The 26,459-nt window shown below is 41.8% G+C and overlaps 1 protein-coding gene across 5 annotated transcripts in view; it reads right to left on the bottom strand.

Annotated features, from left to right (window-relative positions):
• erc2 (ELKS/RAB6-interacting/CAST family member 2) overlaps positions 1-26,459 on the bottom strand; it is a 39,091-nt gene that overhangs the window by 9,222 nt on the left and 3,410 nt on the right. Inside the window, exons 2-14 of one of the 5 annotated variants that reach the window (XM_069536710.1) lie at positions 24,303-25,106; positions 16,146-16,169; positions 13,660-14,094; positions 13,281-13,355; positions 10,802-10,957; positions 9,809-9,976; positions 8,844-9,011; positions 7,105-7,242; positions 6,520-6,660; positions 6,161-6,301; positions 4,694-4,729; positions 2,425-2,627; positions 960-1,082 (exon numbers count right to left, since the gene is read on the bottom strand). In XM_069536710.1, coding sequence (XP_069392811.1) covers positions 960-1,082; positions 2,425-2,627; positions 4,694-4,729; positions 6,161-6,301; positions 6,520-6,660; positions 7,105-7,242; positions 8,844-9,011; positions 9,809-9,976; positions 10,802-10,957; positions 13,281-13,355; positions 13,660-14,094; positions 16,146-16,169; positions 24,303-24,977 — 2,483 coding nt within the window. In that variant the 5' untranslated portion in view covers positions 24,978-25,106. The remainder of the gene's footprint in view (positions 1-959; positions 1,083-2,424; positions 2,628-4,693; positions 4,730-6,160; positions 6,302-6,519; positions 6,661-7,104; positions 7,243-8,843; positions 9,012-9,808; positions 9,977-10,801; positions 10,958-13,280; positions 13,356-13,659; positions 14,095-16,145; positions 16,170-24,302; positions 25,107-26,459) is intronic. The other 4 variants (XM_069536739.1, XM_069536723.1, XM_069536717.1 and 1 more) reach the window with 4 other exon arrangements.

Here is a 26,459-nt window from a genome sequence, read left to right as displayed (position 1 = left end):
ACGCCAAACACCACAAAAATACACAAAAGGGTGTATGTGTGTGTGAGATATTTCAACAAAGGTGACGATGAAGTAAAGCTTGTACATTTCAGAAAGAAGAAGGAGCACTCTGTGAAATATACTAAGTTTTAACTTGTCAGTTTTGCTCAAGTTTTTACTTAGTTTTAAATATTTATATACAAGTGAAACATCTAAAAGGTACAATTGTGATTTTTTTTTCTTGTGTAAATTCTGAAATTTGGTTTCAAGATTCAAGGTTGAATCCTTATGATAAGTTTTACTTTGACTTAATCGTAACAGCATAACGTGATCCTTCCTAATCTGGGAATCATCAAATCACTGAATAAATGTAATTCAAACTTAATGATGTTGATATTTACTTACACATTTGCTAAAGTACAAACCGTTAAGGTTTCTAAAACATTCATGAGTCATAATGTTGAGACACAAACTGTGTGAGTCACACCTGTACAATTAATCACAACGTGTATGGCACTTTAACAACTAAACTTTGACTTTATTCCTCATTCTGTCAATAGCTGTTAATGGTCCATGTGCAATTTGAAACAAACATGCAACACAAATTTAACTCTCTCTCACACACATGCACACACACACACACACACACACACACACACACACACACACACACACACACACACACACACACACACAATCAAAAACCATTCATGGCACATATGCATAGAGTTAACCACTGTGGAAACATGCAAAAAGAAACAAGAGCAAACACGAATCCAAGGTTCTTTGTATCCTGTGCACAGTTGTAGAGTAATGACGCCACAGACTAACAACAGAAACTCTGACACAAAGATCTGTGATTCCTACAGACAGCAGGCACACCCAGGCACACACAGGTGAAAACCAGATGCAGGTGCAGTAGTAGCAGTTGGAGACTTTAACCACGCAGCCGAGCTGAAGTGCCAGGGCAGAGCACTCACTTTCCCAGGAAATCCCACACCATGCCCCCTATCTGCTGGGGGGCAGCAGACACAGAAGGGAGCGGGTCAGGGGGAGCTCTGCCACCGGGACGAGGGGTGAGGCGAGGGGCAGAGGGAGGGGGGCTGGTGTCGGGTTGGGGGGGGTAAAACAGAGTTGCGAGGAAGATGGAGAAGAGATTGAAAAAAAGCAGGATCGGATTTGACGGGAGGAAGGAGGCCAAGGTTGAAAGTGATCAGTGGCAGAGGGTTAAAAAGGGAGAGGTGGGCATGAAACGGAAAATTGAAAAGGGAAACAGGGCAGAAAAAAGTGGGCAAGAAAGAACAATTAATCAATCACCTCTGACAAAGTAGCACAGACACTGAAACACAGTGACCCTGAGGAAAACTATAACTGGTCTCAACAATGCAGTAAGTGGTGGGACTAAGTGGGCAGGAAGTGGGGCTGTGGTTGTATATGGTTCTCATTCAGTCCAACCAATGTTCCATCAGTTAGAAATCCGTCCCAGGTGAAAGACAACATGGTGGCCTCCTCCAGAAAGACACAAGCCTGTAGCAGCTTCCAGTGTGGAGACTCTGGACCATGTACCACACTGAGAGGTGAGCCAAGTGCTGATGAGGCCACCAGCTTCATTTATGTGGTCCATTAACTGAGAGCTCTTCCATTAAAGAAGCGACTCAAGGACACTTTGTGCTCACATGTACGAGTCAGAACCTTCTATCACACAAGACTACGACTGGATCCAGTGTGTGTGGCGACAGACCCTGATGACGTCACACATGTACATACAAACACAGACAGCTCCACGGACACAAGAACACACAGTGCATGACACTTGACAAAGCAAAGCTGATATACTGCTCAGAACCTCACAACACAAACTGATGTATGTTGTTGAGAATAAAAACAGTAAAGGGTTGGTTCACCAGAATCATTTGTCCTTTTAAATCTGGTTTGTGGACACATAACTGAAAAACAAATCTCGGAGACTAATATCTAAAATCCCAAACTATCTCTATGACAACAGCATATTTTTGTGAGAAATATGGATTTTTGTTATTTTGATGAACCAACTCTTGCAAGATGCTACTTAGAAAAACCTTTAAATTCGGACCAATGGATTCACTCCTCTGGAAGTCGTGACGTGATGGGTACTATGTAATTGCGAAATGTCCACTAAAAGTAATTTTTTTCAACAATAAAATACTCATATTTTTATTCTGCATGATAGCAAAGAGTCTGGAAATCACACTTGTTGATGAGAAGGCTCACATAAGAATAATACACTGTTGACACTGCCGCAGTGTACCATTACCATTCATTTACACACCCACATTCATAATCTTGGGGTCCAGGTTGAAAAATATGCGACTATAATTTGAAATGAATAGCATAAGTTTAATATCTATTTCTACTTCACTTTTACAATAAGACAATAAATGAGACAAAGGCCTCAAAGCTAGTTACCTTTCCAACTCAGCAATCTTCTTGTCCTTATCGTTCTTTTCAGTCTCCACCTCTCGCAGGATGTCCAGGAGTCTCTCCACCTCCGTCTGAGACTTGCCGGCTTCATCCTTAAAGTAGTTCACCTCCTTCTCCAGCAGCTTCACTCGATCCACGTACTCTGGGTTTCCTCTGGAGCCCGACTGCTGCTCCACCTCGTGGGATTTCTGCATCCACACAGCAGGTGGAGAGGACACACAGAGACACGTGCAAAGACTCACTCAGAGAACGTCATAGTGTCAAGACAACCATCCAATGTTTAACTGACCATGACAGAGATATACAAAGCAGACTGTAGTCCATCAGTGTCTCATAGAAACTACTCCCCGTGCTCTCTCCCTCTCTTTCTAAATCATGTAGATAAAGGCATCATTACTGGTGCTGCTTCATTAGCTTTTACAGATTTACCTTCATTTAACAGCCGTTTGAGATTCCCAGTCACTTTGCACACATGGTGAGTGTGCAAAGTACAGGACGGTGTATGTGTGTGCAGGGCTGCAATTTATGATAAGCAAAAATTATCAAATCAGTGGCAGTAAAATGCTAAATCACGATTCAGTCTCATTAGTTGTCTGTCACACACTAATCAGAGCACTGCTGTCTGGTAAATGAGGACTAATCTCGCCGCTGTCCTTGCAACAGTTTGTAACTCTCCATGATTTACATCACAGTGGCACACATCACCCTGGAGACAATAATACGCAGCCACACACGTCAACACAGGTCGCAGGAGTGCAGGAACAGTTACAGAGCCATCCACCAGAACACTGCAGTGACCTCCAACCACGGCTGATACAGAGCCTCGGCTATAACCGCACCACACTGAGACGAGAGAGAAGCGTGGCAACACTGACAGTGACAACATGCAACACGGTCGACCAAGTCATGCAAACCCAACAGTGCTGCACAGTGTTTTGTCAGTCATAAGAGAGGAGGTACAGGAGCAGCAGAGACTAAGTCGATCTCTGGATGTGTCATATTCTCAGCATGAGGAGGATGTTAGGATTTAGCTTGTGGATTTCTCTGATTGGTTTTAGGGCCACAAATGATTTAAGAAGTGTATTAAAATATTTGCATCAGGCACTTATTGGATGTAGAAGTTAGGCGTCTTTGTTTTTATTGTTTAATTATATTGTAAAGATGGATTATTATAATACATGATGGAAGGAAGTGGTTTGGGTCACGGAAGAACACATTAAAATCCGGTGTGAATCCAGATCAGGGGGTGGGTCCAGGATTATGTCGTCACTGTCTTAACCTTTTAAGACAGTGCATTTTTTTGGGAAAATGATGTCTATGAATGTGTCCAATTTGGTGCAGCTTGATTGAGTAATGTGCTCTACTGAGTGCTGTTCTAGTATTGACTGCATTTATCCTGAAAAGCAGTTTGTGTTATATTGTTTGCATGAAAAGTGTCAAACAAATAAATTCTGGTTGAAACTTTACACAGAACTTGATCAGTTATCTAAAATTTAAATACATTTTTCTGTCATCCTCAAAAATATTTTAGTCCAAAAAGTTGTTTCCACAGTTTAACAACCATGAGGTTAATTGTGTTTACTCCAGGCCACGTCCTTTAACTTCTATTACGTTCACTGTGTGAGTGGCCTTTGTGAAGAGGCTGATGCTTGAAATGTATTTGGGCCTTGGTAACTGGAGTTGCTGCATTTCCCATGTGAACCTGCACTGAAAAACCTAGATGTGCTGTGCTCTGTATCAGAATATGCTCTGGGATTTCCTAATGTCACACGATGTCCCTGATGTGAATCCAAAGTTCAGTTTTAAAGTTTAAACTAATTCAAAGTGCTGTGTTGTGTGAAGAAACCTTTTGCTCTTAGTATGCAAGAAAAAGAAAGTCCCACTGTGTTTAAACTGATCACAGATAACCCAGCTACAGAAAAAACCTTGAAAAACAACTATATTAATAACATTTGAACTTTCGGCTAATCAAATAGAGTGAGTTTACAAACTGTACATGTAGCACCAGTTTCACCACGTGTCACACACACAACAGTTGCAGAATGAGCACGTGACACAGGACTCGGAGTGCAGTATAAAGCCCATCGTACGAGCACAGTGCAATGGTCAACATGCATCTGAGCGGGGCGGTGGGTGAAAGCAGGACCTGTGCTCGGGTCTGGCACGATAAAACCATCTAGCACGTTTCAAAGAAGTTTCCACGTGTCCTCATGCTTTCACTGTGTGCCTCACAGAGCTCAGGAGAAGGACTTACAGGATTGTTCATGTGACTGAATAGCTGCTCAGCTTGCTACATTGTCGACAGGGGGGGGGGGGGGGGGGGGGGGGGGGGGGAGGGGACCCAGGAGAGTAAGTTAGTTGTTAGAATTGATCTTGAGCGAGAGGAGAGAACAGCAGGATCACACATGTTACAGCACATGTTGGACACAACAGTAACATCGGTAATGGCACGTGTTGTTAAGGGCAACACAAACATTGACCAACATAGAGGAACAGACACAGGGACAGACAGTCTGTGGATTACGGAGCAGGTGGACTATTTTCTTGAAGGCACCTCACAAAGCAGTGCAGTCTGTTATAGCAGAGAAAGCATGATGGAGTCATTATTCTAATACACTGATTTTAATATAAAGCAGGTTCCTCGTTCAGTCCAGTTTGGATCTCTTAAATATGTATCTATGTGGCCCTGCTCGAACCTGGTATTAACTTCAGTCCTGAGAGATCTGATCACAAGTGGACAGCATTCATTTGGAGACAACTTTGAGATTGGACTCACTTTTAGGAGGGACTGACTGAATGAATGAATGTGCACAGCTATGAAGAGAGATTTTACCAATTTACCAATCACTCAGGACGGATGTGAAAACCAGGTCTAAACAAGGCCTGTCTGCTGGATATCACACAGAGGTTTTTCTGATGAAGAATTATTAATAGTTTTTAGTTTGAATTCTTCAGTGTTTTCCTTTATGAAAATAACTCACAGCTTTAGACATTTTGAGTTGGGAAAAAGTCAAGTCTACAACTGCTTAATAGTCTCAAGTTAAATGGTCCCTGGACTCACAGTGAGATAATTCTCTTCTTCACAGCGGAGACACTGCTCTGGATTTTTATCTACAGTTCAGTGTGATTAATGAGGCACATAGTCCACAGTCACTCAGGACAGAGCGGCTCCCTGCAGCTCAGCCACAGCTGAAGCATTAAACACAGACAAATGAGGAGGACTACGAGGTTCATACAGTGGCTGCTCTGGAGCTTTCAGTCACATCAGAGGACCTTCCTCAGTAGAGGGAGAAGCAGTTGTCATCACATTCATGCACTTGCTTATATATTGTATCACATATGACATTTTGTGAAAAAACAAATGCACCAGTAACAGCAAGACCTTATGGTTAGACTGTTCTTGTGATGAACTGTTGTGACTACATATTAGTTCTGGATGAACTTGTTTTGTGTTTTTTCACTTTGATTTGAAGTTGGAATTTTAGTGTGACATAAGTGGTGAGTACACGAATCAATCAAAATCAAAATCATTACTTTAGCTAAATGTTACATGTAAATCTATGAGTTGTTTTTATTCAAACTGCTTATTAACTATACAATTATTTACTGGACAACAGACAGCTTTGTAAATATGTTGTGAATCCAAACAGCCTTATAACATTTAGCTTAAAGCTGCTTATATGATGATGGGGTGGATCTGAACTGTAAAACATGAACGTACCTTCTGCAACTGCGTCTCCAACTTACTACACTCCTCTTTTTTCTGCTCGATGGCGATCTCCAGTGACTTGAGCTTTGAATCCTTCTTGAGGCCAGAAGACGCAAGGGATGAGGCGTGTTCCTTTAGATCGATGAGATTGGACTGCAGAGGGACAGACAGCACAGACAGGTTCAAACCAGGCAGGTCAGAAGTAACTACAGACCACAGGGCCAGAGGCAGCAGCTTAAATGTCATGAAAAGGTTTATTTAGAGAAAGAAACAGGAAGTGCAGAGCAGCTTTAATAGAAAAGCCAGGTAGAGAAACATATCAGCTGTTTATAATATGTGTCCCAACATAATCAATCTCTTAATGCACTGACCTCTTTGTCTGTTAACTCTATCTGCAGGCTGTTGACCTTCTCCTTTAGGTCCTTGTTCTCCTTCTTGTACGACTCCACCTCCTCCAGACGTTCTCTGTCCTCTCTCTCTCTTTGGTCCTTTAAACGCTCTATAATCCTCTCCTAACACACACACACAATTCTGAATTTAAAATTCTGCTTTAGCAAACATATTTGTTCACCGTGATAGATGACCATGATTTTCTTACTCTCACAAACCAACTCAGGCTGTGATTAAGCTTCTCTTGGGTGGACGTAAACAAAAGTGCACATGAGCTCTGGAACTTTCTTTATCTAAGAATATTTTTAAGAAGAAACGTGATCATTTGTTCTGAAATCAGTGGGAACAGTAAAAACTATCATCAAACAATTCAAATGTTTCCAAATTTAACTTTTAGCAGTTAAATAAAAACAGGCCCTGGCCTCAAACCCATTTATCTCAGAGGAACAGAAACCTGCAATGAAGTGACCCCCGACGAGCAAAATTTTTTTCTTTTCACAGAAACGGGTCCAATCTCAAACATGACTGAGACATCTTTGCGTCTTCGGTTTGCTGCAGTCCTGTACCTTCTCTGACAGCGCCTCCTCCAGGGTGGCCAAGGCAGTGTCTGTGTTACTGGAGTCGGTCTGCAGAGACTTGACCCTGTCCTTCAGGTTGCTCAGCTGCTTGTCTTTGTCCCGCAGCTGCTCCTGCAGGTTCTCAATCTGAGGCACCACAGCGAAGAAGAGAAAGTAAAAAAAAACAGAAGGAACAAGCATGATGTCAAAACCAGAGTAGTATTTAAAGCTGGAGATCTCAGAAAGTCTTTGAGGATTTACATCCTCTACAGACAACGTCATGTTCATAGCTTTAAATGCACTGGGGCTTTATGCACAAGCATTTTCTATTTTAGGAAGAAACACATCAGAAACTGTCAGACTTTCAAGAAAAGTCTTAAGAGGTACAGTAAAATGAAAAAGGAGAATTACATAGTAAATCATTTTGGTCATTACCAGGTTCAGAACTAGGGAGTCAACTAGAATAGGTGTATTTGCTGTAACATTCAAAGTAGACATTATTGATCTCATTTCGTAAATTGCTGTCTCATTTCACTGTCTGTCAAAATATGTTTTAGTTCTTGGTCTCAGTTTACTCAGACTGATCAGCTTGTCCCCTCTTTTATGACTCATGGCGTGTTTTGGAAATGCCACAGCCCCTAACCCTGAGGCTCCCCCAACAGCTGTAAACACAGCTGTAGCCACGGTAACAATTGTGTCAGTTCTGCCACCTCACTTTGAGTCAGAGGCAGAAACTGAGTGATAGGATAAGCCAGTACCTCTGAAAACAAGACTGGAGCAGGATGTTATACAGACGTAAGTATTTCTTTTGTTATATTTTACTTGTGCCGTGACGATTGTGTAATCTGGGTAATCTGGGTAATCTCTCTGAAGTAAAACTTTCAACATTTTTTGTTACTCAGAAAATACTTTGTAGATATTGATGAAGAAATCTGACATGTTTAGGGAACTGTTATTTATGAATGTTCAGATCCAAATGTTTTTTGATAAGGGAACTGCTGGGGGCACTCTGCTCAGTGCGTGTTCTAGTTTGGTGATGTAAACGCTTTACAGATAAAAACTCAGGGAAGTCAAACAAGGCATTTTTTTCAGGACCAGTGATTTCTGTGGGAAAACACGGATCACTGAAGCTCTCTCTTTACCACAGACCTTGACCTTTGTAACTTAGCAGACATTTAAAATGTAGTAGAAGCTGACAAACTAAAAGAAATGGAATCATACAAAAATCATAACAAGGGCACTTTACCACTACTGTAAAAATGTACTGTATGGATCTAATTCATATTAATATCATACGAATGTAAAAGTAAACCAAATAAAAACATCAGATGAAAGACAAAGATTGGGAAATAAAGAGAGGTGACAAAGAGAGAGATAAAAGTGGAAAAAAAAAGGGAGAGGAGGTGTGATAGAACAAGAGAGGAGGAAAAATGGGTGAGCATGGCAGGGTGAGAGAGAGAGAGAGAGAGTAACACTCTGTGACTATTTATAGCACACACACACACACACACACACACTAGAGTCAGTGAGGCAGAAATATCTTCTTGCTTGTCTTTCAATGGACACTTTCCCCCAGAGAGCGACAGAGACGCTCTCACTCTTAATGGAGAGTAACCACGCTGCTGTGTGTTTCAGTGACTGGTTTAGTCCAGGACACAAGAATGTCTCACTCCCCTCACCACTTATTCTAAACGTACGACTAAACCTGCAATTGAATAACGCAGAAATAACTGTGAGGTTTTCTTCACCTTCTTCTGCAGGACATTGATCTTCCGCTCTTTGACCTCCAGCATGTCCTTCATGTCCCTGATTTCTCCAGCGAGAGTGCCCTTCTCCTCCGTCAGGTCCTGCAGCTGCTTGGTCTTCTTATTCAGGAAAGACTCTTTCTCCTCCAGACGCAGACGAAGAGCATCCACCTGGAGCACGACACAGCCACAAACACTCCAAACAAGTCCATACAGGAGCCAACCTAAAATTTGACTCTAATAGAGAAAACTGCTTGACAAGAATTATTAAACAGGACACATTTGGAAAACCTAAAGTTGTTATGTATGATTCTGGGAATAAAGTCACAATATTATAAGGATAAAGTCGTAATATTACGAGGAAAAAAGTTGGAATTTTATGAGAACAGACAAGAATATATTCTGAATATTATCAGAATAAAGTCAAAATATCATGACGAAAAGGTAATAATTACACGTAATATTTTGAGAAAGTAAAGTTGGAATTTTACGAGGTTTTTTTTAAACAAAAATAGATCTTGTAATATTATGACTTTATCTTCAAAATCTCAGAATTTGTTTTCTTCAATATAGCCCTAATACACTTATAGCTAAAAAAAAGCTGCTTGTGTTTTCAGGTATTTATTAATCTTAACTTAATGTCCGTACAGCTGCAGTAAGAATCCAGGCACTGAGTATTAATCAGTGTTGTGATCTTCAGTTTTGCTGCTACACTTATTTGTTCATGTGTCTCAGTTGTTAGTGTGTGTTTATCAGACTCAGAATCCACTGTTTATTTGTTGGTGCCTGTGTCACAGTTCAGTTAGTTTGAAGTCTCCACAGTGAATAAGAGCACAAATGATTTGCACTAATAAGTCTCTGGTCTGCAGCAGGCCTCTTATTTGCTCTGTCTGGTTTGGGAAGATGAAACTGTTTGTGAGGTCGTGTACTGTTAGGCTGTGTACCAACTCATTAAGTTTTTCCATTACCTCTGTTTGCAGGATGGCAGCACGTTGCTCCTTGGCAGTGAGAGACTCTTTGAGCACCTCGATATGCTGTTTGCAGTCAGAGTTCTGGTTGTTGAGGGTCTCTAGTTTTGTCTGCAGCGCCAACAGCTCTGACTCCTTCTTCGACAGCTCCTGCTTCAGCTGGTCAATCTGCAAGCGACATGCCAACCAGACCCAATACATTAGCATTGAATTGTTCCAGCATCGTGTGTGACGGAGAGAGAAAAACCTCCTTTCAGGCAGCACAGCTTTTACACTATTTTCATCAACACGCTTTTCACTCATCAAAAATGCATTTGGGACCGACTCCCCTGCATTCATCATATATTATACATCATCTCTATTCATGATTGATGAAAAGGGGTCTAAAAATAGAAAAAACAAAAGTGTGCCTGGTCGGCTAATATGAGGAGCAGTATGTAAACACGAGCCCCAGAGAGCAACAGACGCTCACAATAAACCTTGACACAATCACAGTTTTCAGGTGGTTATGTATCCTGAAGGCTTGGTGATGACACGCAGCCACTAGATTATGATGTCGCCATGGAGATTGGGCTGAAATAATGAAAACTAAACTGGCTTTAACATAAACTCTGACTGTCACTGACTTACACTTTAGTTTTTGAACGAATTGCACATCACCGCCGTCTGTTGGCAGCAGAATAATAAAGAAATAAAATCAGCTTTTGTACGTAATTAAGGAAATGTATTTTATTATGGCCCAGCATGCACTTACTGATTTTTCCTGGTTTAGTATTCTCCACACTGAGCTTTTCGAAAAAAAACAGCATAGACGCATCTCAGATTGTTGCCAGCAAGACACTTTGCTGATGACACTAAATGCAAAAGCAGCTAATTTAAGTGACACATCAGCTTCACTTAGTATCCTCCTCCCTGCACACCGGTTTCTGTAACTCCAGCATGTTTTTTCAGCGGACCTGCACTTCCAGGAGAGCATAACGCAAACATGTTTACCTTGGTCTTCATGAACTTTGAGTGGTTCTTGTAGACCTCCATCTGCTTGATCTCCTCCTCTCTGTCCTCCGTGTTCAGTAAGCCGTTCGCCTTCAGCATCTGGATCTCATCCTCTAGATCTCGGATGTTGCGCTCCAGAGAGGCAATTTTGGTGTCCTGCACACAAACACGCAGAGGAGACACACCTCAAAACGCTGACTGGCATGTGCACAACTTGCATGCTGCAAATGAACCTGAACTAGAGACGAGCGGACAAACAGAGAGCCACAAAAAGAGATGAGAGGATAGAGAGAGTGCAGAGAGAGATAAAGAGACGCTGGTGTAGCTGAGAGCAAACTGCAGCATCTGTCGGTGAAATCAGAATCTTTCTACCCAGCTCCTCGCAGCAGCTCAGAGGATTAATCACCATTGGGAAATACTGAGCACACATCCAGCACGGAGAGATTAGCCGGGACCAGAGAGAAAGGTGGGGAGGCAAAGGAAGAAAAGTAACAAGCTGTAGTTGCTTTCGCTGTAGTTGCTTGCAGATCAATGCAGAAACCAGTCTACGAGTGCAGCTTTAGCTTCATGGCTTTTTAAATAAATAATACAACGTCTTTAAGATTAGCCATGGTCCATCTCCCTCTCCAGTAGAGCACAGAGCAACCTTTCTCCTTCCTGTCTCCCTCTCTCTTTCTCTCTCTCTCTCTCTCTCTCACTCTCTCTTTTTGTGTCCCTCCTTCTCTCCACACAGTGGCTCTGAACTTGTGAACTTCTGGCCGTTAGCTGGGTCAGTCATCATCCCCACTGCAGAGGAGCCTGGGTAATGTGTCATAATGAGGAACGATGGACAACCTGAGGAGCATCTGAGGGTTGTATCATAAATGCATGAGGGGTGTACATGCATGCGCTTCGCCCTGCCGCTGCATCTCTGTTCTGTCTCGGCGTTACGAGACGAACATCAGTGAACTAACATTGCTGCGATAGACACAAGACGGCGTACCTTCAAAAAGAGGGAGGTTTTTATTCCGTCCACATGAAATCACTGGTACATCGACCTGCTCAGTAAACCTTGCTCTTTATCTCTCTTTCCCTGTCTGTGTGTGTGTGTCTCTCGTTCTGTCTCCCTGCGTACTGGCCTTTCACTGTCATAAACAACCACACCTGTTTCCATGGTAGCAGCAGGCAGGATATACTGTGCACTGTCTCTGGTGAGTGAGGAGGAGGAGAGGGCGGGCGGGCGGGATGTAGGAGAGAGACTGAGGGAGGGGATAAAGTCATGCCTCCATCAGCATCGACATAGCAGAGGGAGAGAGGAGAGGGGAGAGAGGCAGGGTCTTCCTGCACAGCACAGGAGGAAGAGGAGGAGGAAGAGGAGGAAGAGGAGGAGGAGGCGGGTCTTCCCTTCCCTTGCTATGTATGCAAATGCAACAGGATCCCCGAACACAGATGTCACATGACCGCGCTGGGGAGGGGGAGGGGGGGGGGGGCTGAGGCCCGCACAGCACAGAACCAGCCAAGTGAGCGGGGCTGTGTCAGCTCAGCGATGATGTCATGATTTATTTAGAGGAAGTGATGTCAGGCCTCTGCAGTGAGGCTGGGGGAGTCTACACGGCTTCACAGCGACAACAAGTGCTGATCTGAACAGACACTGTTAGATTATCAAGAGAATAAAGGCAAATTATAAATATCTACATACTGTGTGGCAGCTGCTTACAGAATTAAATATTGATGTGTGGAAAATCAAAATAAATAAATCCGGTCTAATAACGGTGGTCGGGAATTGCAACCCATCTTCTTAAAATTAATATGAATGTTGGCCCTGATATTTTAATGTTTTTTAAAGCCCTGAAGCTTCAAAGTTACATAAAAACATTACATTCATATTCTTACACTACTTGCTTTGGAGTGAATTATTCAAATCCAAGATTCCATACTAAGACCTGCACGATCGGATTACATCAAATAGAAGAGTCAAAATATCTTGATCTTAATTTTGCTGTAATTCAGCTCTGATATAGTTTTGCATAAGTTCTGTACATGGAAAACCTGCATGAAATGAGGTTGAATTAACAGATGCATGATCTGTGATATTTGCGGATAATCTGTAATTTTTATTATTAACGCTGCATTTAAATGAAACAGTATCTGTTCAGTGAGCAACATAAAAACCGAAATGTTCTAACAATAAAATTAATTCTCATTCATGTTTACACAACTGCTTTGTGATACTGTGTGTGTGTGTGTGTGATAGAGATAGAGAAATGTGACAGTGTTGACTATTGACTCAGCTGCTGAGGATCACAATGACAACAACAGAGTGATCAGTGAAGGCCTAAATTTAGAAAGTCAGCAGTGAAGTACAAGATCACATTCACAAAGAACAGCCAATGAAAATTATTGCAGATGGATAACAAACGTAATAATTATTATTTAAATATTAAAAAATATATATTTTTTAAATTTTTCTGTTGAATTCTGTATTTGATCAGATTCTTACTTTCATCTCGATGATGGTCTGCAGGGCCTTAGTTTTGCTTGGATCTTGATGCAGCTGATTTCTTCTGTGCAGTTCCTTATAGAGAAGACACAGTGTTAAACAGCACCTGTACGTTTACTGTGAGTTCTATTGACAGCAGGACGATCTGGCTGAAAGAAAAAAAACACAGAACACTGCTGATGTGCTCTGCAGTTTTCAGTTTGCTACAATTTAAGCAGCAGACCGGAGCATATGGATTTTGTGACAGGCAGTGTTGCCCTCTAGTGACTACAACATATAAAACAGTTTTATCTCTAACAGTGAATTCATCACAGGTGGCTCCAAAGGACTGAGATAAGAAAGGTACATTCATATCAACATAACTTAGGTCACAAAATACCTCTCGTAGATGGATGTTCTCTTTCTCCTTCTGATCCAGAATGACCTCCAGGTGTCCCAGCTGGGCCTCTGCCTCGGCTATCCGCCTGGCTCTCTCCTGCTCTTCCTCCTCGGATGCCCTGCCTGGCCCTTGGGGCAGCCCTTTGCTCTGCAGCATCTCCAGAAGCTTCTTAATGGACTCGTCTCTGGCACCCAGCGTCTGCTTCTGTGTCTCGATCCTCAGCTCCATCTCCTCCAGCGTCTTTCTCAGCAAGAAGAGCTCTTTGGCTTGCCGGTCGTGTTCGGCCTGCAGCCGACGGAAGTTCTCTTCCGTCAGCTCGATGGTGGTGAAGTGATCGGAACCGGAGCGGTTGCCGCTCTCTTGCTGCAGCAGATGGTTCAGGTCTCGCTGTGTGCGCAGCTCGTCCTGCAGAGCCTGGATGGTCATCTGGAGATGCTGATGGACAAACACACACAAACATGCATGTATACACATACACACACAGAGGCGCAATAATCACTGAAATTAATTTAAGGAATAAACACAAAAAGCTTCTCTTGGTAATATCACACATTAGCAGGCCCTTCAGAAAAGCTGTTGCACATGTTTCTGTGGAAAAATGTAACAGTGGGTCAAACATGGGGAAACACATTACTTACCTTAAGATACATTTACAAGTAAATAGACAGTTAACAACTGATATTGTTTAATGACTGGATGGTTTCTTTAGTATTACGTGTGTGTAAGAAGAATAAATCTTTTTATTTATTCTGGAACAAAAAAGAAAATCTGAGTCCCTTTACAGTAAGAATTTAACTACTTACTGATCAAATATATAGATGATTGAAATAAATTACAACTGTCAAACACATACACTTATTAGTGTGCTGCTCTGTGCTTATACAAAGGAGCAGAATTAATGAGGATTCTTAACTTTTTAATCAAAGCAGAAGACCACCCTGATGAATTTCCTGCAGCAGAGGACAGGTCTTTGTTCTCTTATAGGCTACAACACGAATACTGTGAGTATACTGATACTTATATCCTGAGGGGTTGGGTGCCGTTCACATTTGAACTGATTCAGTACCAGTTCAGAATTCAGTATCTGTACTTTACTGTACTTTGATCTTTCTATAATACCAGAAAATGGCATTTCACCTGCTGGAGTAAAACAGATGAGTTAACTAACCCTCTTACCAATTTAACATGAATCAGTGGTTGTACGGATGTCATTACCCTGAAAAGTGTTTAGTACACAAATACTGGATACAAATACTGTACAGATATTGAGCCGTTACCATTGGTTGAAGTGGACTCTTCTTGAAGGGTGAAAACAGAACCTACAGTATACACGCACAGTGGAGAGGAAGTCATATCCAGATAAAGTGAGCAGGTTTGTGAATCTATGTGTGTCCAGAACAAAATAAAGCACAACACACACTATTTGTTCTAACATATTAAATTGTGTGTAGTGGTTTAGGGAAACAGAGTTAGGACCAAGGGGCCAGTTTCTGTCAAAGACTGACTCGGGCTCAGTTTTCCTGTTGAAATGTTCATCTTGCAGAACTCTCCTGAGAAAATAACAGATCAATCCATGTCCAGAAAATGGCCCAGTAAGGATTTAAAGGAGTGGAAACAGTTTCTTACACTGAAATCAACGTTTACAGGCCGTCTGGGATTGTTGGGTTTGTGATACCACAGGGAGATGGAGCACCAGACGTGTTCGGTTTGAGATAATCAAACAAATTGATCCTGTTTTACAGTGTTTGTGGGGAAACATATGAGGGTTGACAGGACAAAGGATTCCGTGGCCGAGACGTCTCACCCAGGTGCATTAATGGAAAACATGAATTCAAATGCCACACGATGGAAACACAACCACATCCAACAGATGTTGACAATGAAGCATGCAGAGTTACTTACTGGTGAAGCGAGCTGTCGTTTGTGACGACCTGGACAAATCAATCTGTGCTTAAATTGAGATGTTTATTGAATTGAGGTGTTTTGGTACAGGTTCATTTTTTCTTTTTGCATGATCCAGGCACCTGTACTGTAAGACATCAAATAGACAAGCATCTCACTTTAAGTGGCAACTGACGTTTTCACAAACGATTCCTCACTTGACCCAAAAACAGCCATGACTTGGCCGCAGTAAGTTACTATTCAATTCATGGTCAACATCCATTGTCACTCACTTCCGCTGTGGTTGTGAGTCCATTGTGTGGCTTTCGCATTCCTGTTTCTGTGGTTGTGTTGTGGCGTTTGCTTTCGCATTGTGTCTGTTGCATATGTTTTCCAAAAATGTGCTTTTGTGAAGCATCTCGGCCCCCGTAAAACGAGGTACACTACAGTGCTGAAAATCTTTGACTTCTTGGGGGTTTTACAGGAATCATAGGACAGGAGGTTTTTAAGGTGCAAAGGGATTGCCAGGTGTCTGGAAATACACGCCACACTGAAGGTGACTCTATGTTGTGCACACAGAACGTGGTGCAAACATAGGGACAAACCTTGGTTCTCCTGGCATCCAGCAGCTGTAGAGAATTGGCAGAACGAACAGAAAAAACAGATGTATGGTAAAAACAGGGCGTCAGAGCATGATGCAACAGAGATGGATGATGAGAGACACTCATGTGTCTGTGTCTGTGTTAAGGCCTCAGGAAGTACATTTCATTCACAGTGGACCTTTGTCAAAGCAGACATGTTGGTTTGTTGCAGCCCATGCAGGCACATGTGGAATCAATACACTCAATAATGACTGTTTCCCATATGCGCTGGATGCAGGGTCTGGGTTCCGTCCACACTCACTGTCATGACTTCCTGGGACATAAGGTGGAACCGAGCCTCCGACAAGCATGTTACGTTTTAATCTCTGTTTGTCATTTTGGTAGTTAGCAGGATTACGCAAAAACTACTGAATGGATTACCTCGAAATTTTTGGAAGGATGTGCTGTGGGTCAAGAAATTAGATTTTATGCAGATCTGGATCAGGGGGCAGATAAAGGAGTCTTTCATTAACATTGTGAGACAGGGGTTCTTTCAACATTTTCCTTCATTCCTCAAAAATCATAAATGGATGTGGATGAAAAAGGTAAAGCATATTTAGGGGACTGATATATAAATGAAAATGTAGCTTCATCAGGGGACTGATGGGCCTTGATGGAGGTACGCCCTCCCGTCTAGTGAACTAAATGTGTTTCTCTTGTGCTTTTCCTGCAATGACGAGTCAAAATGTCTGCCATGAAGAAAGTGAATATACTTAAAGACAAACTATGACTTTATCAAGATGACCTTTCTGGAGAGAGATGAATAAAAGGTTTGAAAAAGCTTTAAAATGGCTCCAATCAATCACTGCAAGCCCAGAAAATTAAAAGATAACGATAAATGATTAACCATTTACGTCATTTTTCAAGCAAAACCATCAACGTTATCTGGCTCCAGCTTCTCAAATGTGAATATTTGCTGCTTTTCTTTCTCTTATGTGATTGTAAACTGAATATTGCTGGGTTTGGATTGCTGCTCAACCATCTCATATGGAAATCAGCAGTGTATTAATCCTAAAACATGACAAATACCAAAACAAAAATGGAATCCATTTTTCATCCCTCTGACATTCTTTGTTACACTTCCACAGTGCACAAGGCGTGATGCTGTCAGGTGAAGCATGTGCTCTTCCGGCCATGAGAGGGCAGTGTTTGTGTTGTGTGAGCTGATGATTTTTCAGCTGACTGCGGGAACGCTGCCATCTTCAACAGTTTGTGTCACACTCCCTCATGTGAGTCACAAAAATTTGGTCCATCACAGAAACCGACTCATACATCTAACATTCACACTGAGTCACTCAGAGCGTAATCCTTTCATTTGCATGCACATGCCATCAATTACTCACACATCCATAAATTACCAGGACAAGATCTACACACTGTCCGAACCTAAAACTTATTGACTGTACAGCAAGGCTTTCCTTCATATGTATGGAGTTATCTTTGAGGAAATAAAAATGTGTATATATAGATAAAATAATTTAATGTACCCCTCTTGATTGGTTTCCTGCATGATTTATGGAGACAAACATTTATTTAGATAAGATGACCGTGTTAGAGCATAAATCCCTGAAAATATCGGCATGCTGATAGCTGAACCCTGACACTGCTCCCTCTCTCTTTTTCATCAGTGCTTCATCCCTCTGCCCTGATCAATAGCCTGCTGTCTTGAATTTAAACTGCACGAGGCACTCCAATGATTTTCATTTGCATAATTGCACTGTGGGTTAAAGTGACTGTATGGCCATTCTTCCCAATTCCTCCTGTCATCCACAGCAAAACTCTAGTTCCTATGAGTCAGTCATTACTCAGCAGATGTACGAGCTGTGGCCTGCAAGCTTCTCTTCAGCTACATATCCTAAAAATTAGCTTTCTTAAATTAGGGTTTCATGTTCCCTGTTGTCCAGAAAAATATAAGAATATTAAGTATACTAACATTTAGCTAAATCACAGCTCCAGCAGCAGAGCAGTTCTATAGTCTCCTGGGATGATTGCAGCCCTGCGAGGCTTATTTTGTGCACAACAAAGCTCAGAAGCTACTGGTTTGACATCTTCACCATCATAGTCTGGAGTGATGTCATGTTAAAGGTTCAGTGTGTGGAATGTAGTGTCAGCTAGTGGCCAGGTTGCAGATTGCAATCAATCTCAAAGCCGTCCTCACATTCATCCTGTGGAGACCATGAATGTACCAAAGGATGACAATTAATCTTAGTCTAATCTTGATCCAATAATAGCAACTATGAAACTGTTGTTGATTGAATGACAAGAAAGTCAACCTCATGGTGGCGCTAAAGGACAGGTCAGAGGATTGCCAAAACCAGTTAAGTTTAATCCTCTGTGACAATGAATTGGTGATTTGCATTCAGACATGAAAACTGTTGCATCTCTGACCAAAGACTGAGAAACAAAGCTGGCGACATGAATTTCTTTTACCAGGAACAGGGACAAGCAGTGTGCACCACCTGGTATACTGTATGTGTTATATTGTATATGTGTGTTAGAGAGAGGGGGTGTTCCAGATGGACAGCTCCAAACCACTGAGTCAGAGGAGCCGTTCGTGATCTCTGTTGTACATCGTGACGGCTGACAATATGCAATTACACCCACAGCATGCCAACAAACGTGGCATTTATTCATCTGCACTCAGCTAAAAGAAAGTAAGAGAATGCAGAAATCCGAGAGTCAGAGCAGCACAAAGGAGTAACAAGATACAAAATGATATTTTTTACACTCGTTTTAATTGTTCATCCCAATGTGCAGAAGGTGATTTATGATATCTTTTATTTATATTGCTGTTTATCATCTGAAGGTACAGTACGTGCCATGGCAGATTTTAGAAGCCGCTCTCACAGAACAGAAGAGCCGACTGTAATAGTTAACCTTTATTCAGCTTGATAAAGCCAAAGAACGGTCCATGTGCTTGAGCTTCCCTTCAATTTCTCAGTGTCACACACAGACACACAGATTTTTCATTTCAGCATTTACAACATTACTTCTGAAAAAGGCCGGCATTTGTAGCATTCCACTGATACTGTGATAATTAAGATAGTGATGAATCATTATCATCGTTATTGTATTGATACTATAATAAGACATGTCTACAAACAGGCTAACTGTGACGCGGAAGACGAATCCTTCATTGTTTAACTACGTTTACTCACAATGGAAATGTGACCTCAGTATTTAACCCGCCCACACACCTGCAGCTGTGGGCAGCTGTTTATTCACTTTTTTCCTGCCAGTCCAGGTCCCAACACAGTTCCTCTAACCTCAAGCTCCTCATGCTTTACATTTCTTTGAACTAAATGCCAGTATTGGCCTTTGCACCACTGCCACCTTTGGGTTCTGGCATTTGCACAAACACCACACATGGTTTCAAATATTGTTCTGGGAAACTTGATTCTAGAAATATTTTATCCTATTTGAGTGAACAGTATGTCATGTCCTACAGCTGACAGCGAGTATTTGTTGAATCAACTCATTTTTAATGACAATCAATAATGCCAAAATCAGTCAAGACACACAGCTCATATACAGATCCAGTAACAAAGACATTGTTTTTCTCAGGATCGTTGGCCTGTTCAAACATGGACGATGAGCCAGGGCCCAGTGAACATCTTGATTACCCTCTGGTGGCTGGGTGCAATATAGGTCATAAACCCTGTCTCCTCCATGTTAGCAGACTATAGGCCAAACTATAAAGTCAAAGTGCATGCTAAATATTTTTTTTTTTTCCCAGAGATAATTCCTGTCATTTTAGGTAGTTTTTCTCATGCAAAAGTATGTTCATGTGTTAATTTTCTTAGTCTTACTAGACAGCTGAGGCTGACTCATGATTGTTTGAGCATGTATATTGGTGAGACCTCGATAAAGTGTCTCCACTCCAGGAACACTACAGCTCAGACTCTGGCTCCAAATGATGTCATCAGTGCAAGATGCAGAACCCGTTCGAGATACTTATGCTTCACTTTCTTATAGCAGAAAGAAGTGGAGATACATTATCTTTAAATACGGTCTATGCTCACAATGCAGAATCATTAATGACAATTATAGATGATGTCTTTCACATCAAATTATTATTAATTTTAGATTAGATTATGAAATCAGTTATCTGTGTCACTGTACTGTGTTTACAAACAATTCAAGAAAGTACAATTGCAGTGGAAATGTAGGGATTCAATGTCTTTCCCACTTTTGTTATTTAAAAAGAAGAATATACTCACAATTGGATTCATATGGAAATTTCTGCACTGTTGTCCCTGCTCTGAATTAATCTAAATCTTTGCAGTTCTAGGGGAAAAAGACACACCAGTGGACTGGAACCCATCCTATCCCCTTTGCTTTGTTCTTCCATTCTTCATTCCCATCTTAATCTTACCAGCCTTGCTCTCTGTAAATGACTCACTTTTCCTCATTTCATCTCAACAATATGACATAAAATGAGGAGAGGGACTCTTCATTTCATCACCTCCCTGTCCTCTGGTTGAAGCCGCAGCCATCTTATGTGCTCAGATGAGGGGGTGGTTGTCACAGAAAGGATCCACGGGCACTTTGATTGTTCACATGATACTTCCTGTGTCCATACCGGCTCACTATGTTATATATATGCATGTGGTCAGACACGCCTACTAACATCCTGCTTAGTATATACTCAATTAGTGTATACTTTCTACTCCATACTAAATAAACTATTGAGACTGAAGGGGAACTGCAGATTGTAGATTCGTTTAGCTGTGCGTTAAAATATCATGGTTTTGATGAATAGTTTACTCTACCTTTGAATGTACGATGTGAAGTGTTTACGTCTGTCACACACAAAACAGACTGATGATGACTAAACATCTGCACTCACATGTTTAACTGGCAAAGCAACAACAAGGAAAAACCTCTAATCACAAATGCAAACGTTTCCATCAGCTCACAATCAGTGCACACACACACCGCAGACTGTGTGGTCAATACATGTCCACACAAACATGCATCCTTATTTACAGTGTGCTCCCATATGCTGTACGCCCAACCCCCAGCACTTTGGTTAGACACAACAGTCCCGCAGTGTTCACATGTTCACACTTTTACAGCTCGTTGACGTGGAACAATCTGCAGCTTACAGTACAGACAAAGCAGAGTGATATGGGAAGCTCAGCCTCCATTTTGGGGGTTGCGTTGATGAAGGCTGACTGGCTGGCTAAGCAGCAGTGGTCATGACTCAGACATGCTACGCTCTAGCTCACTCACTTGCCTCCAGCAGCTCTTGTCCAGCTTCAGCACGACAAAAAATTCAGCTGAACTCAAACTGTTCTGTTTTATAACAGACGCCAGCTACACAGTCGATTAAAGTGCGGCACACAAAACAGGCCTCGTCCATTCATTACATTTAGTCATAACCATTGACTGCAAGCAATAGTTGGTATTTCACTCACAGTGGAGTCTGATACCTGAATGGTTTTATTCTTTTCCGAAGACGTGGTATATCAAAAAATTGGCAGCATTTATTCCCAGATCTTATTTTTATAAATAATGCATGGCATTTGCTCAAGCTAATAGAGGCCTGAGGCACCTGATGCAATTGTAAAGGGTGCAATAAGACAGATGTAATGATTGGCCTGAAATTACTCCATTATTAATGAGACAATTTGCTTCTCAGTCTTCCTCTCAACCAGCCTGATTGGTGTGACCAAACCTTCCCACTGTAAGTATATGCGCTTTCGTAAAGATGCCTCATAGCGCCTGACATCAAGAGAGAAAAGAACAATTAACAAGGCGCATCTGCCATTTATTAGCTGACATACTTCATTAATGGGATATAAATATCACCCATTGCAGAGTCAGAGCCAACACTGACGTACGTACACGTACACTGACGTACAGGACAAAAAAACTCTCTTCTCTTTATAGTGAGCATGAAAGCCCACACTGCACAGCCTCACATTATGCCGGACACATTCAGCTCCTACAGCGTGCAAAGCCATAAGCTAAAAATATTCTTTACACAAAGATTCACTCTGAGTGGTTAATCGCACTGAACATAAGGGATAAGTGAAATGATGAATGGCTCTGGTCCTGTCAGTGGCAGCGCTGCCATGGCTCGAACGGACTCTTTCTGTTCCACAACGCTGACCTTATACATTTTCATGAATCATACAGATATAAAAGAGTCAAAGCGCCTTTGGCTCCTCTCTGGGGATCGCCACCAGGTAAAATCATGCGATTGTGAGAGCTCGACATCGCTCCCTTTAGCAGAATGACACTACTTCAGGGACAAGCTGGGAAACTGGAGCCTCTTTAAACGTAACGAGGCTAAAATCTATTCGGGGAACGTTCATACACACAAATCCAAGCAGACGTGCACAGGGACAAGAGGGTCTCAATTAAGGGTCACACTAATGATATCCTGCTTTGACCTTGAATAGTGGAGTGACAGCATCTGCCGCTTTGAGTAATGAGTGGCCTACTGGCTGCTCCGTGTCTGACAACGTTGCTCAACCAGACAGACAGAAACGCAGACTGGCACAAAGAACACGACCAGCTGTTAAAATGTAGCCTTTTCACGTTGCTCGAGGCGTCAAGCATTTTGCTGCGTCATGCCACCACAGCCTGTCTCAAGAAAAGTTAGAAAAAAGCTTCATCCAGCCTGTCGAGAAATACGATGACCCATTCCACAATCTATATACCTACTTTTACTTGCAGCAGAAAACAAGGGATTTATATGTAAACTTTCAGCTTATAGTTGCTGTGATATACTATGGATTACAAAGATGGGTGAAATGTGTTTTTCTTAATTTGCAGAGGATAATGTCATCCTAAAACTGAAACATGAAACACTAAAACATAGACACACAGTGTTGTTCCATATTGAATGCAAGTGTAGGTAGTGATATTTGGCTGTTTTTGTAACTATATAATAGCCATAATAGCTATAATAATAAATCATTCTAATTATTATGATTTTTATTAACTGGTGCCTCTATCACTATTAACATATCCCTATCATTATTTTCATAACAACCAGTCTGACAGTGACGGTTCACCCAAAGGTTCCTGTTCTTTCTCTCTTCTCTCCCCTCTTTTCCACCCACCTCTTGTCTCACCCCTCCTCTCACCCCAATTGGTGGAGACAGATGGCCTCCAACACTGCTCAAGGTTTCTCCCCATTAAAAATTGAGTTTTTTTCTCTACAATGCCACTAACTCACAGTGAGACCTGTCAGATTTTTGTATTATATAAAATGTAAGGTCTTAGTATGTAAAGTGCCTTGAGATCATTTATGATCTGATTTGGCTATACAAATAAATCAAACTGAATTGAATTGTTAGTATCACATTTTCTGACTGTTGATATTTTTCAACATTTTTGTTGGATTAAAACTCAGATAAAGACAAATGAAGACAGAGAGAAATGGTCAATGTCTGAGTAAGTAAAGGAAAGACAGTGGGAGAGACAGAGAGAGTAGAAGACAGATATTGAGTGTTTAAGTGTCCTTGGCATTTGTCTCTGGGCCTTGTGCCTACTCTTGTCAGTAACTGATTTAACTGGGCCATGACTACACCCACACAATGAGGAGAGCAAAAACCTTTTGACATCTCACTCTCTGTGAACAATCTTACAACAAACTTTAAAAATAGATGAAAAGCAAAGCGTTAATGTGGTCAAACTGTACAGGAAGCTGTTATTCACATGTTGGCAGTGTCATCATCTTATCAATCAATCACAAACAACTGAGAGTAGGTTGTATATGAAGGTTTCTTATAAACGTTCTGTATATTAGCACGGGTTTCAAAAAAACAAGATTAGAGAAAACTAGATTAAAGGGTTTTGTATTTCCTGTGGCTCAAGTGGTCTCTGACATTGATTCTGTGTCAGAGTACTATGCGAAGTGAGTGTGTGTTAAATATTCATGTGCACAAAGAACTCTCTCAAGAAAGGTTTCCACAATTACTGAAAAACATGACTGACTGCAGTAATTCTGTGAATTGTTGGGCCGGGGATGACAGTGGTCTATTGCAGATAAGAGAATGGTGAAAGCAGAAAGAGACAACACTTAAAATAAAAAAACAGATAGAGAGGAGACAGGCAGCAGCTGAAATCTGCTGCAGTAATGGGTGGATTAGCTCAGAGCCTCACCTGGTTCTCTTCATGGGTGACTCTCATCTGCTCCTTCAGGATCGATGTGCGTGCGGCCTCCTCTTTCCTCATTATTCTCTCTTTCTTCAGCTCAGGACTCCAGAAGCTCTTGATGCTGTTGGTGGACGATCCCAACTTACTGTCCTTCAGGTCAAGCTCCCTGCGCAGCAGCTCATTCTCCCTCTGCATCTCCCTGAACTGGGCCTGTATCTCCAGCAGCTCCCCACCACTGCCCCGCACCGCCTGCCTCAGCAGGGCAGAGGGCACCCCCTGGTGGTGGTGGTGGGAGTGCAGCATGGAGAGGGAGCCCAGGTCACTGTAAGACAGAAGGTCAGCATGGGGCAGCCCCACGGAAGCGATGTTGGGACTGCTTCCCATGGCTGTGACGCGGCCCCCGTACATGGCCCGGCTGGTGGCGCGACCCAGAGTCATGGTGCCCTTAGGGTAAGTGGCAGTGGAGCCCACGCCCTCGTGGTCGCTCAGGTACATGGGCCCTGATGTGGCGTAGGCAGCGTTGAGGGACTGGATGTTCTCCATGGAGAGCGTCTTGCCCCCCGCACCACCCCCGCCCCCACTGTTGGCCCTCCGATGGCCCAGTCTGGGGGACCTTGGCAGGCGCGGGGACCGTGCGGGGCTGCTCTCTATATGGCCTACAGCTCTGGCACTGCCGTACATGTCCTGTGAATCAGCGGTGTAGCCACCAGAGGGTCCTTAACGGGGGCACGCTGAAATGAGATTGCTCTCTGAACCACACATGGGAGACTTACTTCATGCCTTAATAGTTGGAGTACGTCAAAGTCAGATCTGAGGAAACAGGAGAGAAGCACCTGTTAGACTACATTCCCTTCAGAAACTGAGCTCAGTACAACAATTCGATTTGTCCTGTAAAATGTTATAAAGTAAATGTATATATAGTTCTGTTTGCTTCAGGACTGTATTAGTCAACATCAGCAGCAAAGTGTCATATTTTAAGGCCCACATGAATTACCCAGCATCATCCTGGATTCACCACTGGCCAATATTTATTCAAACACCATTAATTCTGCTGATACAGTCGGGACAGAGAGAGCAGCTTTACAACCACAGGGTGCACGAGCTAAATAATGAACTAATTAAACACATGATACACTCACTATGCAGTATATAATACATTTGTCTGTTCCCATCAATGATGCCCAGCTACTACAGATAGAAGTAAACAACAACATTCATGCACTATTGAATTTATTAGATGCTGAAGAAACTGATCAATCTAAAATCAACTGCATAAACAGACAGGTTTAATCATTTGTATGCTATTGTATTGATTATTGGTTATTAAAAAAGACATGGTACACTGTTACAGTGAATACATTGCTGAACCAAGCAATGCAATTAAGACAATATATGTAACTCAGAGCAATACAAATCATTTATGACGGACAGTTAACGTAATCAGGCCCATTGCACTTGACATAAAGAAAACCTCTGCTGCATTGTATCGTAACACTTACACATTAAAACAGACAATAGACTTGCAGTGATTTAATTTCTTCTAGTGTTGCAATTCACAGTATGACTGTGCAGACGTCTGGATGGAGTAAACATTTATGCTGAGGTCGTTTTTCAAACACAGAAAAAAAAAAAGATATTTTGTACGGATCTAAAAAGGTAGGTGAGTAAATATGATAATCACAACATACATATTAAGCCGTTACATTAACATTCTAAAATTGTGGAGCTACTTCTGATTCAAAAGAAGGAGGGATATGGGATGCTTAATTTTTAATGCTGTAATTACGGCTCTGCCATTTCCTGCCACTATATCACTGTATATTTTACAGACTATATGATTTATTAAAGCAAGACAGTGCCATTATCAGACTATGGAAGATTTTTTAAATGAGAAAGATGTTTAACAACAAACGTTGACTGTTTAAGTCACAGACTTTGTGACTCTGCAGATGAATAATATTAAATCATCTGTGAGGGAATAAAATAGATTCTTCACTCAAAGTGAACTATGGTAGTTTCTCTCCTCTGGTGACTCTAGCTCTCAGATCCAGTTGCCATGGTAACTATGTCTGGGCAAACACTGATAAAGCACCTCAATAGCATATCTTTTCAAAAGGTAAAAGGAAAAATCCTGGAGAAAAGCCCATGTGACGCAGGAGTGAC

The sequence above is a fragment of the Paralichthys olivaceus genome, chromosome 2, assembly GCF_024713975.1.
Source record: "Paralichthys olivaceus isolate ysfri-2021 chromosome 2, ASM2471397v2, whole genome shotgun sequence".
Classification (NCBI taxonomy): Eukaryota; Metazoa; Chordata; class Actinopteri; order Pleuronectiformes; family Paralichthyidae; genus Paralichthys; species Paralichthys olivaceus.
Note: the sequence above shows the minus strand (reverse complement) of the source record. Positions and strands in the feature narration are given on the sequence as shown.